The sequence below is a fragment of the Lygodium microphyllum genome, chromosome 10, assembly GCF_053477565.2.
Source record: "Lygodium microphyllum isolate KBCC chromosome 10, Lygodium_microphyllum_v1.1.10, whole genome shotgun sequence".
In the NCBI taxonomy this organism is placed as follows: domain Eukaryota; kingdom Viridiplantae; phylum Streptophyta; class Polypodiopsida; order Schizaeales; family Lygodiaceae; genus Lygodium; species Lygodium microphyllum.
The window spans coordinates 6,990,546-7,011,194 of NC_141144.1; the positions used below are offsets into that span (position 1 = coordinate 6,990,546).

Consider the following 20,649-nt stretch of genomic DNA (forward strand, 5'->3'; position numbering starts at 1 on the left):
CAACTTCGACATCAAACAAGATCTAGGGCTTTATGATTGGAGCTTAGAAGAATTGGTGCAGCCTACACATGAGGATGATGAGGTGTGGGCCTTACTTGCAGCAGAGAGAGCACAACTTCGACATCAAACAAGATCTAGGGCCAGGGGTGTTGATGCATCAATTCCAACAGAAGATTCCAGTAGGATGGTATCAGTTAGTGCTCGAGGTAGTGCCATAAATGACACAGAGGATAATTGGAGTGTGAGTAAGGAGGATGAGCATGGGGATGATGATGGTGGCGATGGTGATGATGATGAGTCTGAGTAGTGACTCATGAGGGTTCATGATTCTGGATTAGACTCTAGAGTCTTACCTTTTTGGGATTTTCACTTGGTCAATGTAGTGTCCATAGACCATTATTGTTTGGACAATTTATTATGATTGGAGTGTGAGTGAGGAGGATGAGCATGGGGATGATGATGGCAGCGATGGTGATGATGATGAGTTTGAGTAGTGACTCATGAGTCATAACATGAGTCATAACTCATGAGGGTTCATGATTTTGGATTAGACTCTAGAGTCTTACCTTTTGGGATTTTCACTTGGTCAATGTAGTGTCCATAGACCATTATTGTTTGGACAATTCATTATATGACTCTAGTTTCATTTATGAGTTATCTATGATGTATCATGATTCATTTTGGACTTTGACATTTTGTCATTTTGTAACTTGTCATTTTGATATTGCCGCTTCACCCATTTTACATTGCTATTTGCACCTGGGCTATGTAAAATGTCTTCCAATTTTCTTTATGTGATATGTATGAATCAATGATCATGATGTTTAAGGTTTGATTATAGTATAGCTTATTCAAAGATTAATTATAGTATAGCTTATTCAAAGATTAATCGTTGACAATAGTCAATAATGGATTATGGATCATGGATGTGTAACGTGTTATTTTGATTTGACTATATTGTTTCATGTTTTATCACTTTTGCTCAATTCACTTGTTTTTGTCTAAGAGAAAGTTCCATGGAGGTTTAAAACGTCTTTCCCTTGTCTAAAACTATTAAAAAACCCTTTATAAAAAAATCTCGCGTTTTTCATTTTATCCTTTCTCGAAAGAAACTTACGAAACATTGTTTCTAACGTTTCGTTTCTAAACGTTTCAGACGTTTTTGGCTGCTATGCTAGTTTCACACTGCCAAAACCTGCAATTGTACATGCATTGTTATCCCCCAAGTGGACAACACCACGTGCACCACCATTGTAGTCAGAAAACGACTCATGATGTGGTGTAACATGAAAAGATGCACATGAATCAAGTATCCAAGTGTGCATGTCATTCTCAGAATTTGCAATCAATGCATGTGCACTCAAAGAAGAAGCAAGAAGTACATCACTGTCACTGTCATTCTCATGAGTGACTACATTTACCTCTTCTATCTTCACAGTGCTCTTCTTTGTAGGCTGGCTGTCCTTTTTCTCAGCCTTGTTGTCTTCAGTAGTGAGATGAATCAATCCCTTGTATAGCCTCTCTAGGTCTTCTTGTGTGCTATAATGTTTTAGAAGCTATGGTGAGGCCTGCATCGTGAAGATCTCAATAGCTCAAGAAGAAAGTATTGTCCAAAGCATCATCTCTTGGGAGCCATAAGTTGTGGGAGACTTAGGCTCCTCTGCTTTGAAGGGAGCCATAAGTTGTGGATGTGTTTGATGAGGCTTGCACTAAGAAAATCCCAATAGCTGAAGAAAAAAGTCTTGTCCCATCATCTCTTGGGCAAGGTAGCAAGAGCTTTTGCAAGCTCTTCCTCTGTGAAGGGAGCCATAAGTTGTGGATGTGTCTATTATAAACATTGATGTGGTATTTTCATCTTTTTCGAAGAGCTACAACTAGCATTAGCCATTGATGTGCCTTCAAATTTTATTTCTTACAGTCAACACGAGCTTCGAGAAAGAAAGTCTTGTCCAAAGCAAACATCTCTTTGGTACTTGCCTAAAGGGAAGGGAACACGAGCCTTTGCAAGCTCCTCCTATGTGAAGGGAGCTAAGTTGTGGATGTGTCTAAGTCTTTGAGAGGATTCCAATAGCTGAAGAAGAAAGTCTTGTTCAAAGCTTCATCTCTTTGGTACTTGCCTAAAAGCAAGGTAGCAAGACTTGCAACCTTCTTCTCTGTGAAGGGAGCCATAAGTTGTGGGTGTGTCCACTATAAACACGGATGTGGTATTTTCATCTTTTTAGAAGAGCTAGAACTAGTATTATAATTTATGTGCCTTCAAAGTTTATTGCTGATAATCATAGTTTCCAAAAATGTTGTTTCAGACCTGCCTGAATGGGATGGCTGTTTTTGGCGGTTTTCGCTTCTTGGAAATGGCGTTTCAGGCATGTCGGGTGACAGGCAGAGTAAAACCCTCTTTTTAGCTGTGTTTTTTTGTTGCATGCTTGTTTTGCCTATTTCTTGCATATTTTGGACTGCTACACCTGCTCAAACTGCTGCACACCTGCCTCGATTGCTGCACACCAGCCCGTGGTTACCTTGGCAAAATTGAAAGCTCTCCTTTTGAAAGGTAAGCTTCAGATGTGAACATTGCAAAATTGAAAGCTCTCCTTTTGAAAGGTAAGCTTCAGATGTGAACATTCAACTAGTTTTCCTGCAGATTTCGAACCTGAATTTCTGCAACTCTCAGCCGAGGTACATGAAATTTTTTGTCTTGCCAGCCATCTTTGCACTATTTCCGCCTTAAGAGTCATTTGTTTGTGAACATTCCACTTGTTTTCTTGCAGATATCAGTGTAATCAGCCTTCCTTTCGTGGATGGGTGGTAAATCCCTGATTACAACTTAATTATAGCAGAAAAGAATTAATGCAAATCTGAAAATACAAATTTACCTAGTGATCTTGGACAATGCACACCCAATTGGCCCCAAAATTGGTGCCCCTTTCGGTATTTCTTTAGCTTTATTGAAGAAAAAGTTGATTTACAATGGGATTCTCCCGATCCCCTTCGCAATCCAAACTCCTCTTGCTGTCCAAAGTGACTAGCAAGTCTTCAATCTATTTTGCCTGCCTTCACCCACTTCGTAGACGATGGAAATTTCCCAATTGGCCCCAAAATTGGTGCCCCTTTCGGTATTTCTTTAGCTTTATTGAAGAAAAAGTTGATTTACAATGGAATTCTCCCGATCCCCTTCGCAATCCAAACTCCTCTTGCTGTCCAAAATGACTAGTAAGTCTTCAATCTATTTTGCCTTTTGATTCGGGTACTTAATTGGTCTTCACCCACTTTGTAGACGATGGAGATTTCCCAAATTCAATGGTCGGCTAGTCCTCCACTTGAATTTAGCTGAAATTCTTCTTCAGCCCTATTGAATCCAAGTCTTGGAGCTTTCAATTTTTGGCATGCTTTCCAAGGCTGTTGCTAAACTCTAGAAATTTACAATTTCTCAGCCTCCAAGAGTCCAAATATTGAGATCTTCGGAGCAAGGTTGTGAAATGGTTAGGTGATGAGAGAGAAAGTTGTAGAGAGAGGAAATTCAAAGTTTTGTTGCGAATAATGATTGAAAATCAGTCAAATGCAGTTGCTGCCCTGCCACAATAGCTTGTAGATGCAAAGAACTGAAGAAAATTAGTCATTTACTATTGTTGCCTTGTCTCAACAGCCTATAGATGCTATCACTTGCTGTTGATTGGTCTTCTCCTGCCCCTAGTTGCCTCAAAAGGTCCTCCAATGGCTGCAAATCGGATCAACAGCATCTCCTCCCTCTCTCTAGCAAGCTCAATACACTAAAAATGCCTCTCTCTAGCTTCTAAAGATGTTTTTCAGTCTTGCATGGGTATTTTTGACAAGTGGCAGCCTTCCCAAATGGTTTTTTCAGCATTATCCATAATTAAATATTAATTTTCAGTCTTTAAATATTGAAGATTAATCTAATAATTATTTCGGTACCTTGAAAAATAATATGATTGGCCAATAATTAAATTCGCTAGGCAACTTCCATTCGCGAGTGTCTCTGCGCCATCTTTGACCATCAGATTGGCATTAGATGCCATTAAACGCCACTTCTCTAGTGTCACTAATTGACACTTATAGTCAAATGAATGACCTAGGCCAACAATTGGCACCAGATACCACCAAGTACCTATGCGGCATAACTTATAGCAACTTTTGCCTTTGACATCTTGTGATTTCTTCGGGTTGTGGGCTCAAAAATTTACTTTAACCCCAGTTGCACCTCACATGTGCAACATTTACTTAATCATGTGATTAAAAATTAATCCACATGTTAAGTGAGGTTTCAAAAATACATTTCCTATTGACAATTAGATTTGAAGCCGTACAATTTTCAGCCAGGACATAAGGAAATTTTAGTCTTGCCAGCTAGGTGTACATATTTGAGCCTTATATTTCGTTTGTTTGATGTTTAGGCAGCTTGTAGCCAAGATATTACCATGGCCCTAATCCTAATTGGTGTTGTGTTACTCTTATGAACTTGACTTTTAAGTTTTGAGTCATGATTCTCGGATGACAAATGTTATGATGTCACACTTTTGATTTTAGGTTTTATGTGACATATTACATGTGGGTTGCTTTGTTTCAAAATATCGCAAGTTATGTTGGGTGATGTAAGATTACTTAATGCTGATAACTGTGTGAAATTATGCAATGTGAATCATGGGTCTTGGGTTCTTGTGTTTAAAATTAAGATTGTTTAGTGACTCTAGTCTTTAGTAATATGTGCTTAGTATGTGTATATATATGTATATTTATATGCACAAAATACATATATTATTATTTATATTATAATTTATTGGTAGATTCCAAAACATTGTTTCCACAAAACTTTTTGTGAATCATGGGTCTTGGATTCTTGTGTTCAAAATTAAGATTGTTTAGTGACTCTAGTCTCTACTAATATGTGCCTGGTATGTGTATATATATGTATATTTATATGCACAAAATACATATATTATTATTTATATTATAATTTATTGGTAGATTCCAAAATACTATTTCCACAAAAATTTCAAATGGCTGAAACTCCGAAACTCCGTTTCTTCTAGTTTTCGAAACTCCTATTTCCGAAATGAATGGAAACTATGCTTATAATCAACATGAGCTTTGAGATATTGAAGCTTATCTCTTATTAAGTCTTGGATTTTTTATTTTAGTGATCAACAGTAATATGGGTAGGAGAAGACACACAGGCATGCCGTTTCTTAGGGTGCTCTTGGACATCTAGTAGATATGATTCTTTTACATACGGGTCTTTTTTGTCAACTATTTGCACAAACAACACCCTGTCCAACTGTTGTAATCATAGAACCTCTTATGCAATGTTATGATTTATCCATTTGCTGGTTTGGTATCTACATGACACGGGTTCACAAATGTTGGTTTTATGGCATTAAAGCCTCGTTGGGAATGTAATTTTCCTGATTCTGGTTATTTTCTAGACTATCCTTATGCTTGTTCATGTTACCTGAGTTGTGTATATATACCTTTGTGCTCTGGATAACAGAGATCAGGTTTAACAAATTCAGATGATGAGATGTACAGCAGTGCCATCATTGACAGAAGCTTAATAAATATGCTTCTGCCTGCACACAACTTTAAACCATCTGTCTGTAAGTCATCTATGTCACATTGCATCACTATTGGATCTATCATATGCATGCATTTGTAGTATGCAATGTGGATATAAATAGCTATACCAATGGAAGGTACTGCGTCTGAATGGCCCAGTCATTTCACTTGAAGCAATATCAAATTTGTTTGTTTTTTTTTTTTTTTTGGAAATTTTGTATGTCAGAGAGAGGCCAAAGCTATTCCTCTCTTGCTTTTCATTTCAGCACAACTTTCCAGTTTTAGGTAACTTTTGCACAGTAAACTGAATTTTCTGAGGTATTTCAGGATATGCTTACAGACAGTCGACAGTCTTGTACCTTCTTTTCATTTTGAAATGAGTCCCTTTGAAGGGCACTGTTTTTTTTTTTTTTTTTTTTGGGGTGGGTGGGGCACATACAGTCTTGTTTCCTTGTTTTGATTTTTGGAATGAGATCCCCCCAAGGGGGAGGAGGGCATTCTCTTTTTTCTATTTTTTTGGGAGGGAGGGGGGAGAGGGAGGTTAAAGTATGTGTTTCTTATTGGTATTGATACAACACATGTAATGTAACCGGAGCTATTCTGCCATTTTTATGTAGGTTGTTTATTATTCTTATTGATACAAGACATGTAATGTAACAGGAGCTACTCCAAAGGGTGTGCTAAGAGCCATGGCCGTCCAAGGCCTCACTATATACCATGTTAAGAGTCATTTGCAGGTCTGATGTTTAAAAAAAAAACTTACAAGACTTTTGTTATGTATATCCAGCGTATAAAGAGCATTTATCAAAGACATTGCTCATGTCCTTGCAGAAATATAGGCTTGCCAAATATATCCCCGAGTCTAGTGGAGATGGTAAGACAGCTTCATAGTTTTTTGGTACTCTACTGTCTAAAGACAAGTTGCCCATTCATGTTCTAGTATATGTTGTACAGGTGCAAAATCTGAAAAAACAGCTAGTGGGGACATTTTATCCAATCTGGATTCCACTTCGTAAGTAGTGCTTGTTAAAGTCTTTTCCCACTCAAAGGGGAAGCCAATACAATATCTTGTGTTCTGAAGTAACCTCCAAGTGTTTTTTTCCTTAGTGGGCTACAAATTACAGAAGCTTTGCGGATGCAGATGGAAGTCCAGAAGCGCTTGCATGAACAGCTCGAGGTATTTTTATCCCACACTGCAGGATCTTTTAAGCCTAATCTTTTTTCTGCTTTTTATTGCTATAGGTTGTTTTACACGTGTAAATGAACTTGAAGAACTTGAAAACTTTGGATAAAGCTCAAGGTTTTGAAGTTTTAGGCAAATATATTTCATATCAATTTTGTTTGTAGTAATCAAAGTCTGCTTCTATAGGATAGATGCACCTCGACAGTTAGTATACAACCAATCTATCTTATGTTGGCAATGCTAGTATTGAAGTACTGTTTAAAAAAGGGTTTATGAAGAATCAGTCTGGCATCTGCTAAGATGTTAGGTATGGCAGCAATAGGATATGCTCCATGAAATATATTATCTGCAAATTAGATCCACACCTGCAGAAAGGAGGATTGGAGATAGGTATTTGGGTGATGGTTTCATGATAATATGATTTATGATTAATCTCACCTTTCTTTCACGTAAGAGTTTCTTGAAGGGAACTGTAGTATCAAAATCATTTCATTTGAGATTACTCTTCCATTTTCAAAGCTCAACAAGCAACTAACTCCAAGTTTGGTGCTGCAAGCAAAGTTATTTTGTGCTTGTGCTGGTCACCATTTGTTGTGCTTTTTGTGTGCAATCTTTTCGCAACCATGTAAACAATTGGAACACTGCTTCGTGTGCAAGATGAGAACAACCAGCGTAATGGTTGAGATATTTGTAGGTACCAATCTGTCCATGGCAAATAATAAGATGTTTTGGAACAATAGATCCAGCATGGAAGGAAATTGTGCACAATGTGTTGTTTTTGCGGCTAGGGTATGTGAAGAAAGATAAATAAGCATAAACTCAACATAATGCAGTTAGGTTTATGGTAATTCGGAGACAATGAACATAGTGAAGATCAATCCATGAGTAAATAGAATACGATGCTCATGCAACAAACAAATTGTGTAGGGAATGAGAACTGTGCCTCGAGGGCGGAGGCAGAGGTAATGAGTGGGGGAGAGTTTATCATACTCTCGATGGATCTTGAAACTCAGCAAGGTGGCCTGTATATGTTGGATTGCAGCAGCAAACAGTGATGCTGGATTAGTATCGGTCAAGCAAAAGAGAGTGAAATCTGCAAAATACTGCCTCCAAGAATTGGGCAATAGACAGGAAGTGATAAAGTCAATTGAAAGTGTCAAACTCAGCCTTTTGGAGAAAAACACAGCCTTTTGGAGTAAAATGTAACCTTTGGGAGAGGTTGCTAGTAGTTAGAGATGATACAGGAGCAACAAAAGCAGATGATGAGATTGCTAGGCTAATAACACAAGCTCTTGGAGGGTAGGCGATAATTGGTGACAGCTCCTAGGGGTGAGAATTGCAAAGAGGAGGTTAGAAATGAGCATTGAATGGTGGTAGACAATGATGGGCAGCTTTGGTTGAGATGTCCTCCACAAAGGGGGCGTGGGCAGCGAAGCTAGAGGGCTTGAAACTCACAAAAACGAGATTGGGGCTGAATGGATGGCAACGTGCCTATTTATAGAAGTTTTGGGACCTCAAATTTCTACTTGTTTTAACTTTCTTGAACTGCTCTTTGTTTTAGGATTTTTCATAATTAAGCATATCAGGGTTTCCAAAAGAGGCTATCAAAGGTCTGCTAAGTCTTGCAAAGACAGATGAAACCACAATGAACCTTTTTTTTAAATGTGGAGAGAGTGTTTTAAAAAATATAGGTTGTTGTCGACTAACTAATTGACAGGAGACTAAGAAATGGTTAAACCCAAAACTTTCACAAAATAAGCAAGCTATCCCTACCATTACTGGTTGTGGACGACAAAGGAATGGACTTAAGATGGTTGAAGAAAATATTGGGGTGGGGGCATATGGAGAGAGAAAAAATTATGTGTGGAAGGCAGAGTAGCAAAGCAAAGCAAGTAAGAGTTGCCTTGTGTAATGCCCACGAATATAATGTATCCAGAGTCTACCACTTAAAAAAACCGAAAAAGGACGAATACACAGATGTATGTTTACGAGAACAAAATGTCAATGCATTGGAGTTATGTACGAGGCAATGCAGTCTACCACTTAAAAAGACCTAAAAAGAACGAATACACATAGATGCATGTTCACGAGAACAAAATGTCAATGCATTGGAGTTATGTACGAGGCAATGTAGGTTTGATCATGGTCATGTAAAATGCTATGTAATCGTGCCACTTGGACATTGCCTTTGTAGGCGAATTGTTCCAGTTGCCTAAATGTCCTTTTATAATCATGTTATCTTGATGATGCAAATGAAAATACAAAGTATAATACACATAATGTTTGAAAAAAATTGTATATAATATCGTGGCCGCTCTCAAATTGGAAGGGAAAGATGGAGGGAATCTTCCTTTCCTCTTCAACTTTAAGAAGTATGGGAGGGTGTATCTGTCATGAGAACATGCATTTATGAAACTTCACTTAATATGTGGATTAATTTTTAATTACATGGTTATGTAAATGTTACACATGTGAGGTGTAACTAGGGTTAGAGTAAATTTACGAGCTTGGGACCCGAGGAAATCACAAAATGTTAAAGGCAAAAGTTGCTATAAGTTATGCCATATAAGTACTCGTTGGTATTTGGTGCTAGTTGTTGGTCTAGGTCATTCAATTGGCCATAAGTGTCAGTTGATGACACTAAAAAAGTGGTGTTTAATGGTACCTAACACCAATCTAATGGCCAAAGATTGCATAGAGACACTCGTAAAGAAGGGGTGCCATGAGGATATTTATTTTTGGAACCTCACTTAATATGTGGATTAGTTTTTAATCACATGGTTAAGTAAATGTTACACATGTGAGGTGTAATTGGAGTTAGTGTAAATTTACGAGCTTGGGATATGAGGAAATCACGGAATGTCAAAGGCAAAAGTTGCTACAAGTTATGCTGCATATGTGCTTGGTGGTATCTGGTGGCAGTTGTTGGCTTATGTTATTCATTTGGCCATAAGTGTCAGTTGGTGAAATTAGAAAAGTGGTATTTAATGGCACCTAACACCAATTTGATGGTCAAAGATGATGCAAAGACACTCAGAAATGGAAGTTGTCTAGCCAATTTAATTATTGGTCGGTTAGATTATTTTTCAAGGCATCTAAATAATCATTAGATTAATTTTTAATATTTAAAGACTTAAAATTAATATTTAATTATGGATAATGTTAAAAAAACCATTTGGAAAGACTGTCACTTTTCAAAAATGCCCATGCAAGATTGAAAAACATCTTTAGAGACTGAAGAGAGGCATTTTAGTGTATTCAGCTTGCAAGAGAGAGGAAGGAGATGCGGTTGGTTTGATTTGGGTCCGTTGGAGGACCTTTTGAGGCAGACAGGGGTAGGAGAAGACCAATCAACAGCATGTGATTGCATCTATAGGATGTTGAGATAGGGCAACAATAATAAATGATAGATTTTCTTTAGTTCTTTGAGAAGAAAGTTTGAATTTTCTCTCTCCTTAGCAGTCATTAGAGGACATTTTGAGACAACCAAGGGTAGGAGAAGACCAATCAACAGCAGGTGATAGTATCTACATGATGTTTAGATAGGGCAATAACAATAAATGACAGATTTTTTTCAATTCTTCACGAAGAAAGCATAAATTTTCTCTCTTCCTAGCATTCTCTCTCAACTCCCAACCTTGCCTTGCTTCGAAGATTATAGCAAGCATTGAGATCACCAAAGGTTGAGAAATTTCAAATTTCTTTGTTGTAAACCCTAATCTGCAGAAGAAATTAGAGTCTTGTAGTAGTCTTCGAAAGCGTGCTGGAAATTGGAAGTTCCAAGTCTAGGATTCAACAGGGCTGAAGTTGTTTTTAGTCAATTTCAAGCGGAGGGATCCCAAATCAATTAATTTGGGGCATTTTTCATTTTCATCAAAGCTAGTGAAGGTTGATCGATTGTCCAAATCAAGGGGTAAATCGGATAAAGACTTGCTGGTCATTTTGGACAGTAAGGGGAGTTGGAATATCGAAAGGTATTCTGACTGCACATCAACATCTTCTTCAATTAAGTTAAATAAATACCGAAAGGGGCGTTAGTCTTGGGGCCAATAGAGCGTGTCCATTGTCCAATGTACATTATCTTTTTGAATTAAGATAAATAAATACCGAAAGGGGCACCAATTTTGGGGCCAGCAGTGTGTCCATCGTCCAAGATTGTAAGTAAATTTGTATTTCTCAGTTTTGTAATAAATGTTACGGTTGTATCTAAGTTAAAATTAGGGAATTACCATCCATCTACTGAAGGAAGGTTGGTTTTAGTATCCAAGCCAATCTTAGGTAGCAAGTATTGAAGCATTGGTCGATTGATTGCCTTGGTCAGTATGTCTACAAAAAAATCTAATGAAGGCACACACTTTAGGTGGATAGTGTCTAGCTTAACGTGCTCTCTAGTGAATTAAGAATGAACTTCACCATGCCGCGTTTGAGGTGTAATGATGTTGGCACAATTGCACTCTGTGTGTTGTAGCAGAGGATAGTTGGTACAACACATGGGAACCAAAGTGCTACTAGTAAGCTCTCCAAGTAGATAGTCTTCGTGGTACCATCAAAGAGAGACTTCTACTCAGTCTCAACTATGAAAGCTGCCATCGTCTCTTGCTTGCGGCTAGCCCAAGAGATGGATGCCATGCCCAAGGTAAAGAGATGGTTGCCATGGAAACGTTGGGTATTAGGATCTCTTGCCTAGTCAGAGTTATTGTATCCCTGTAAACATTAATTGGAATTATATGTCGAGCCACAAGAATAGATAGTTTGCGAGTATCTCAAAACATGAAGATATGCAATCCACTGTGACATCCTAGGTGCAGTGAAATACTTAGTAAACTAACCGAGAAAGCCAAATGTGATCTTGTATGAATTAACCAGAGAAGTTTGTCACCACAATTCTATAGGTATTGCATGTCGGAGGGTTGATCTAGGGTATCCTTAGAAAGATGGACAATGGGATCAAGGGGTGTGGCCACAAGTCATGTTTGATTCGTCTAATATTGGTCGACTAATTGAAGAGTGTACTTTTGCTATGACATATAATACTTCTCCTATATCAAACTACCTATGGCAATAGAGTTTGAGCTAGTGATAAGTAAATCATATGCATATAGTGGAATATAGTTCAATCCCTCTGAAATAAAGTGGACGTGTAAGAGTTGGGTCATAAGGAGTAGAAACTCATCTATCCTCTAGAATCAAGACTGAAGTGCTCGCTTGATTCTGTAAGTGAAAGACCTTATTTTTAGAAGAAAATTTGGATAGTTGCTCCACATAGACTTTCTTCTCTAGATAACCGGTTAAAAAGGTACTTTTGACATCCATCTGGTAGATTGGTCAACCATAGCGTGCGGTGAGTGCGACCAATAGAAAAAATGATATCAATTGTACGATAGGAGCAAATGTCTCTTTGTAGTTAGTATCTTGTCTCTATTAAAACCTTAATTCTAAAAATCCACTTCGTCCTGATGACTTTCTTGCGGTTGAGACGATCCACCAAGGTTGTAGTCTCATTTCGGTCAATACTCTCTAGCTCTTTCTCCATGGCCTCTTGCCATTGGGGGTGTTGAAGAGTCTCTTCCCAACTATTTGGCTCAGAATGTATTATGTAATGAGCTAGAAATAGTGATATAAATGATGCTTGAGGTGCAAGTGGGACAGATCTTCTAGGGTCCTCCGAAGTAGAATCTAGTGGAAGGATCCTTGAATGGTGCATGGTTTGCTAGTAGCAACAAGGTAATGAGCATCTTGGAGGGGGACTTGGGAGAAGAACAAACTATAGGTGTGTTAAGAGCGGGCTATAGACTCGACTCAGAAGACATGATCTTTGAGGAAATAACTCAGAGTCCGGTGCAAAAAGGTGCACAATTTTTCTCTCATCAAACAACACCTCTCTCTTAATGATTACCTTCTATCACCTTCTTTGTCTAAGGATTGAATAGATGATAGACTTTTGTTCAGAGGAGTATTTTACAAAGATTAGAAGATCAGCTCAAGGAAGGAGCCTGCCTATCTTATCATTAGGGGCATGTGTAGGCATGACTCCCAAAGGCTAAAGTGGGAAACTACAGGTTGAGAGTCAAACAATGCCTCATTCACTGTCCTTTGAGGGAGAGCTGCAGTCAAGCAATGGTTGAGAATGTACATCAAAGTGTTTACAACCTCGACACGAAGGTGCTCACGGAGCTTTGCCATGAATAACATAGAGCGTGTCATGTTCATGATATTCCGGTTCCTACACTCTATGACTCCATTTTGTGAAGGGTAATTGGTAGAGATAAATTGGCATGAGAAGTCATGCCAATTTTGTGAACTCGCCCTCACTATCACTTCCCATGCATTCTACACGACAACTAGTTTGGTTATGCACCGGTTGCATTGCACCCAAGCAAAGAAATATATAAAGGTATTGGACTTATGCTTGAGAAAGAATACCCACATGTATCTAGAACAATTATCCATAATAAAAAAGAAGTGCAATGCGCCATTTAAGGCAACGGTGAATGTTGGCCCACAAAAATCAATCTAAGAGGCACTGTAGCTCAATGTGAAGATTGTTGAGGGAATGGAGTATGGTGCTGCTTTTCAAGTTGACAGGAATTACAGATATTCCACAATAGCTTTAGGCTTGGAAGGCCATCAACCATTTGTCGATGCAAGAACTCATAGAGAGAGTCATATTCGAGATGTTCGAAGTGAATGCTAAAGACACTTAGTGCTCGAAGGCTCTCGTGCAATGACTAAAGCTTGTATTGGAAGTGGTGGAACTCAGAATCCTCAGAATACGCCTTGGAAGAAACTGTGTCATGATACACTTCACTAGGTTGTGCCTCACCGCAAGCAATCACTAAACCACTCTGAGAGTTAAGAACCTTGAGATTGTGGACGCTATAAAGAAGATTGCTCTACCAAGTGGCAAAGTTGTTGAACTGATAACAAGTTTATCCTAAGTTAGGAAACATAGTATACATATTCAGGATAGTGTGATACTAGCCCTACCTAGTCAGTGGCAAATCGATGTGACCGTGGGTCAAAATCTTGACTGAGGAGTTGTTTTCAACTTAGATTCTCCTGGCTGCAAGGGCTCGGGAAATGAAAATGTCCTCAATGGGGGTCATATGATGAGTAGCTCGACTGTCCACAATCCAAGGAGTAGCTGAATTATTCGGCTGTGATGAGTGGGCCTTTGTAGCCACCTCGCTAGAAGGCAACTCACAGATGCGGATAAGAGTGGCATCCTCAAATGTCTTTGCAGAGATGATGTGGGCCTTTGAAATGCAGTTAGAGAAGCCAACTTCATCGATTGTGATGGTTGACTTGTAGCAGCGTTGGGTCTGACCTTGTCTCTACCCCTATTGATGGTTGCCACAACCTCGCCTCTCTTGTCGGGGGTTGCCCAAGCGAGTAGCAAGTGCCTCTTGATTGTGATAGATACTTGTCTTCAAAATGGCCAGCCTTTTGACAATATTAACAATATTGATTTTTCATTGGTAGATTTTGTCACCGGGCTTTAGAGATGATTGGAAGCTTCCTTGGGTCTCATTAGGCTTTTTTTGATTGTGATTTTGGTTTAATTTTTGATTTTGATTTGAGTTTTGATTTCTGTTTGCCCTTGCCTTGTTACCTCTTCTAAGAAGAAGCAACAAGAGCCTCCTTTGTAGAGGTCAAACTATGAAACTGATCGAGCAACCAGCATAACTAACATAGTGGCTAATAATCAAATTCATAGAATGTGGGCGTAGTGGGTTGTGAGATCACCTATTGCACAAAATGCAACACACGAAATGGAAGTATTTCCTTGGCAGCTTGTTATGAAACAATGTGACTTGATTGTCTAAGGGCTTAGGAGCCCCCTTCGTAGAAAACTTGGGAGAAGGAGCCGATACTCTGCCAACTTGACTTTCAAGTCATCCCTATGAGTGGTTTTAAAGTTTTGGAGCTATATCGATGTCAATTAAGTGTGCCCAATGCTCAGATGCTAAGTCAAAGTATTGAAGATGTGAATGAAATTTAGGTAATATACATTGTATTGGCTCGATAAGAGTAGAGGCATTTCTAGCCTCCATGTCAAGACAATCTTATATGAAACAAGTGTGAGATCATGTTGGGTTTCAATCCTTGCACAATGATATCTTATATTTTGTGAGTCAAGGACATGTCTCATTAGGTTTGACCAAATAGTGAAGTTTGACCTATTAAAATGAGTCTTGTCATTAAAGGCACATTTGACTAATGAGTAGAAATAACCAAGAGATATTGGACACGTGAAATAAGATGGATAAGGATGAGTTGGTAGACAAGGATAAGCAGGAGGTATAGAAGGTGGGTAGGCAAAAATAGATTGCAAATGTCTAATGGGTGCCGATTGATGTGGAAGCATTGGAACACAAATGTTTCTGTAAAGTGGTGGTGGAGGTAGAGGCAATGGGACACGTAAGCCTTGTCCAATTGTCGATTGGGGCACAACAAAATAATGAGAAGGGCCACTAGGTAATGCCATGGAGGCAAATTGTGATATCTATTGATCCACACTTGGTAATGGTTGGGTGGCATTCCAAGGCCATGAAAATCTTGAAAGTTTTTGAATGGGAGGATGAACTTCCATCATGGGAATACCTCCCAGATAAGGAAAAGATGAACCTAAAGGCTGTGCCTAAGGGTTGAAGAAGCAAGCTGTGAGGTCCATTTCGTCTCATTTGTCAATGTGCTAGGCTCGGGAGCATATTAGTGAAGATGTGTTCGAAGTCATCTTGCCCTCATGTTATTCATGCATCTTGCGAAGGGCATTCGAATTAAGGATTGAGGTTTTTGTGGAGAGAACCTAGCTCTGATAACATATGAAGAAATATCCTAAGGCAAAAACATAAATGGAAGCGTATGACAAAGCATAAACTCAATAGATAATAGTTAGGGTTAGGGTAACTTGGAGACAATGAGCTTAATGAAGATTTGAATCAATTGATAAGTACAATGTGATGCTCATGTAGCAAACAAACCGTGCAGGGAACTCTTGTGTCTTGAGGATTGAGGCAGAGCTAATGAGTTAGAGATCGTATTGTATTCTTGATGGATCTGAAATGCAGCAAGACAGCCTCTAGATGTTGGACAGCAACGAATGCAGTAAATAGTGATGCTAGAGTTGGATAGGTAGAAGATTGTCGAATTTGCAAAATGTAGCCTCCAAGAATTGGGTGACATGTATAAACACAACAGCAAGTGTCAAGGCAGTGTTCTAGAGTAAAATAGATCCTTTTGGAGAGGTCGCCAATGTTGGAGATGATGAGGAGCAGCAAATGCTAATGATAAGGTTGCTAGGCTGATAACGCAAGTGCCTTTAGGGTAGGCGACAGTGTAAAGAAATACTTTGACACAGAAACACAAATAACAATTGCACGACAAAGAACAAACTGATAAAAGAACACAATTAGGGTTGGGGTAACTCAGAGACAATGAACATAGAAAATAATTGAAGTGATCTATATAACTACTGAATATACAATGCTCATGTAACAAACACACTATGCAGTGAATGAATAGTGAATCTCAAACTCCTATATCTCAAGGATCAAGGCAAATGAGCTAGAGAGTGTGTCGTACTCTAAACGGATTTTGAATCGCAGCAAGGCAACATTTGGATGTCGAACACGAGCAAATGCAGCAGTGAGAAGTTGGATCTGATGCAAACAGCAGTGAGGAGAGAGAAAGGCTAAAAACGTAGGTAGGACAGCTTGCAGGAGAGAGAGAGACTAAAAACGCAGGTAGGACAGCTTGCGGGAGAGAGAGCCTGCAGAAGTTGGGCGACACTTGGAGGAGAGAGAAAATTGCCAAACGCATGTTGCAGATGATGTGGCAAGTAGTACAACAGTCGCCTGGTTGGAATCAGCTCCAAGTTATGAAAAGAGAGTTGGAAATCAAGCACCAACTGATGCAGACAACAATGGACATCTTTGGCTCTGATGTCCTCCGTGAATGGGGTGTGGGCAGCAAGCTGAAACACCTGAAATGTGTAAAAACGAGATTGTAGACGGAATGGTGGGGCATCATACGTATTCATAGAAAGTTTGGGCCCTCCCAAGTGGGTTTGTGCTTATGGGACATAGAAACCCTCTAGGATCGCATTTCTTTTAAATAAACAAGGTTTCTTCTTTAATTAAGCAAGTTAGCTAATGCATCTTTAGCTCAACACCCCCTCTTAGGCCCATCAATGGTGCCATGAGAAAGATCTTTTACCCAAAGGCATCCTAGCCCAAAGTAGCCAGAGCATTGGACAAAGGGTGCGCATCGACTGCCTAGTGGTCTACTGAGACTACAGAGGCGATGTTATCTTACCGAGGGAGCCCAAGTGATCACCCAAAGAGAATAGGGCATTGGACAAAGGGTGCACGTCGGTTGCCCAAAGGCCTACCAAGCCGGATAAATGCGCATAGATGCATGTTTACATGAACAGAATGCCAATGCATGGGGTAATGCAAAGGGCGATGCAAGATGTCATGCTCACGCAAGATGCAATGCAATGGTGTCACTTGGACAGTGTCCTCGCAAAGGAATTGTTCACTTGTCCCAGCGCCCTTTACAATCATATCATCTTGACAATGCGGATGAAGTTACAAAGGTCCATAATACAATAAAAAAGAATAAATGAATGAATATCTAAAAAACTATAAACATCATCACTGTCATTGGTAAGAGTAGAAACCGCCCTCTCTCAAATTGGAAGGAAAAGTAAGAGGGAAGCACCCTCTCCCCGTCAAGCTGAGGAAGTAGGGGAGGGTGTACCCAAACCGATTCTGGGTAACCAGTACTGAAGAACCGACTGGTTGACCACTTTGGTTAAAATATCTGTAAAATTGTTGGATGCAGGCACAAACTCTAGGCCGATAGTGCGTAGCTCAATCTGCTCTCTTGAAAAATGAAAGTGGACTCCAACATGCCATGTTCGTGGTGTAATGATCGGATTGCGTGCAAGGGCAATGGTACTTTTGACACTTTGGCTGTCGCAATAGACAACGGTGGGAAAGTCACAATGAAAATGAAGTGCCGCTAGTAAACTCCTTAGGTAGGTGGCCTGGTTGGTACTTTTGACACTTTGGTTGTCGCAGTAGACAACGGTGGGAGAGTCGCAATGAAAATGAAGTGCCGCTAGTAAACTCCTTAGGTAGGTGGCGTGGCTGGTGCCATCAAAGAGAGCTCGGTACTCGGCCTCGGCTGTGGAAGCAGCCATCATCTCCTGCGTACGGTTAGACTAAGAAATGGGAGACGTGTCCAAGGTAAAGAGGTAGCCGCCACGGGCATGTCGGGTGTAGGGATCTCCTACCCAATCAAAATTAGTGTACCCCTGCAAACATAAACCAGAACCATAGGTCATGCCATAAGAAAAAGTACACTAGAAATAATGCAAGACACGAAGACATGCAATCCAATGTGACATCTTAGGTGTTGTGAAATACTGACCGAGTATGCTAACTGAGTAAGCTAAATGTGGCCTAGTATGAATTAATCAAAGAAGTTTTTCGACAACGAAATGATACGTATGTGCATCGAAGGGCTGTCCTAGGGTATCCTTGGACAAGTAGACAATAGGATCAAGAGGCATGGCCACTCTGTGTTTGATCTGAAGTGTGCTGTTTGACTAGCTGAAGTGCGTACTTTTGTTGTGGCACAAAAATGCATCCCCCCAAGAACGAAATACCTCCATCCCCAAAAAACAAGACAACAAACCAAGGGTTGTCATCTCAAAAGTAGCACTAAGCTTTGCCTTGATGTCTGCCATGGTAGCAAAATTCAAGCCTGTGATGAGTAAGTCGTCAACATATAGTAGGATATAGTTAATCCCCTCTGCAGTAGATTGAATATATAAGTTCGGGTCATAAGGGGTAGAATGGTATGCGTGAGTCCTCCAAAAAACCATTCAAGAAGGCACTCTTGACATCCATTTGATCTATTGGCCAACCGTGGTGAGCGGCTAGCACGAGAAGCAATTGGAATGATGTCAACTTGTGGTAGGAGCAAAGGTCTCTTCATAGTCAATGCTATGCTTTTGTCGAAATCCTTGCATGACAAGGTGAGCCTTGTACTTATCTAAAGTCCCATCAGCTTTTAGCTTGGTTTTGAAAATCCACTTTGTCCCGACGACTTTCTTGTGGCTTGGACGATCCACCAATGTCCAAGTCTCATTTCGGTCAACACTCTCTAGCTCCTTTTCCATGGCCTTTTGCCATTGAGGGTACTGAAGAGCCTCGTGCCATGTATTTGGCTCAGAATGCGCTATGTAATTGGCTGTAAACAGTGACACAAATGAAGCTTGAGGAGCAAACTGAACAAATCGTCTAGGTCCCTTTAAGGTGAAATTCGGTGGTAGGATCCTTGAATCCCGCATGGTCTGCTAGTATCAGCTAGGTAACAAATCTCGCGGAGGGGGCTTGGGAGATGAAGAATCTGTAGAAATGTCAGGAGCAGGAAGTAGACCAAGCTCAGTAGGCACGATCTTTGATGATGTGGAAGAAGGAATAGGAGCGGAATCTTGTGTAGAAGATTGCACAATATCTTCCCTAAGGATCACCTTGTTTGCTTGAGGATTGAAGAAACAATAGGCTTTCGCTTCAGAGGAATATCCGGAAAAAATAAGGAGATCAGCTCGGGGAGTGAGCTTTCGTATCGTAACATCAGGTGTGTGTGTATAGGCACAACACCCGAAGACTTTGAAGTGGGAAATGATAGGCCGAAAGCCAAAAAATGTGTCATATAGGGTCTTCTGAAGAAGAGCTGCAATCGAGCACTGGTTGAGGATATACACCAAAGTGTTAATAGCCTCGACCCAAAGACGCCCAGAAAGCTTTTCTACGAATAGCATAGAGCGTGCCATTTCCATGACTGTCCGGTTCCTACCCTCTACGACTCCATTCTGAGAGGGGGAGTTAGTAGAGGTGAGCTGGCGAGAGACACCATACTTCAGTAGAAACTCGGAAAACTTGTGGGAGATAAACTCACCACTGCTGTCACTCCTCATGCAACAAACACGATGACCGGTCTACTTATGAACCAGCAGCACCCAAGCAAAAAAATAGGTAAAAGCATCGGACTTATACTTGAGGAAGTACACCCATATGTATCTAGAATAATCATCCACTATCAAAAGGTATAGCACGTCATTCAAGGCGGCAGTGGATGTTGGTCCACAAAGATCAACATGAATCAATCTAAGAGGCTCCTCAGCACGATGTGTAGATTGTTGAGGAAATGTGCTACAATGTCGCTTTTCGAGTTGACAAGCTTTACAGACATCGTGAGCTAGTTTTAGATGGGAAAGGCCCTCAACTAGCTGATGGCGGGATAACTCACAAAGAGAGTCATAACCAATATGCCCTAAGCGAAACTGCCAAAGATGCTCATTGTTGGTAGGCTCACGAGAGGTGGCTAATGCCTGGAAGATGTGGAATACGGAACCCTTGGCTGTCGGCTCGGTCAAAAAGTGTCATGTGGTAAAGGCCATTAGGCTGTGTCTCACTACGAGCGATAACTAAACCAGTCTGAGAGTCAAGGATCTCAACTGCGGTCGTTGTAAAGAAAACGGTGGGATAACTCATAAAGAGAGTCATAACCAATATGCCCTAAGCAAAACAGCCAAAGACGCTCATTGTTGGTAGGCTCACGAGAGGTGGCTAATGCTTGGAAGTTGTGGAATACGGAATCCTCGACTGTCGGCTCAGTCAGAAAGTGTGTCATGTGGTTAAGGCCATTAGGCTGTGCCTGACTACGAGCGATAACTAAACCAGTCTGAGCGTCAAGGATCTCAACTGTTGTTGCTGTAAAGAAAACTGCTTGTCCCAACTAGCAAAGGTGTTGGACAGATAGCATGTTCACCCCAAGCTGGGGGATATGCTATACATTGTCCAGTGAAGCTAGATCTAGACCCT

The 20,649-nt window shown here is 40.1% G+C and overlaps 1 protein-coding gene across 3 annotated transcripts in view; it reads left to right on the plus strand.

The window, feature by feature from the left end:
• LOC148029679 (protein PHOSPHATE STARVATION RESPONSE 1-like) overlaps positions 1-20,649 on the plus strand; it is a 39,848-nt gene that overhangs the window by 12,688 nt on the left and 6,511 nt on the right. For all 3 annotated transcript variants that reach the window (XM_087685959.1, XM_087685958.1, XM_087685960.1), the window contains 4 exons: positions 6,226-6,302; positions 6,397-6,439; positions 6,520-6,577; positions 6,673-6,742. In XM_087685959.1, coding sequence (XP_087542085.1) covers positions 6,226-6,302; positions 6,397-6,439; positions 6,520-6,577; positions 6,673-6,742 — 248 coding nt within the window. The remainder of the gene's footprint in view (positions 1-6,225; positions 6,303-6,396; positions 6,440-6,519; positions 6,578-6,672; positions 6,743-20,649) is intronic.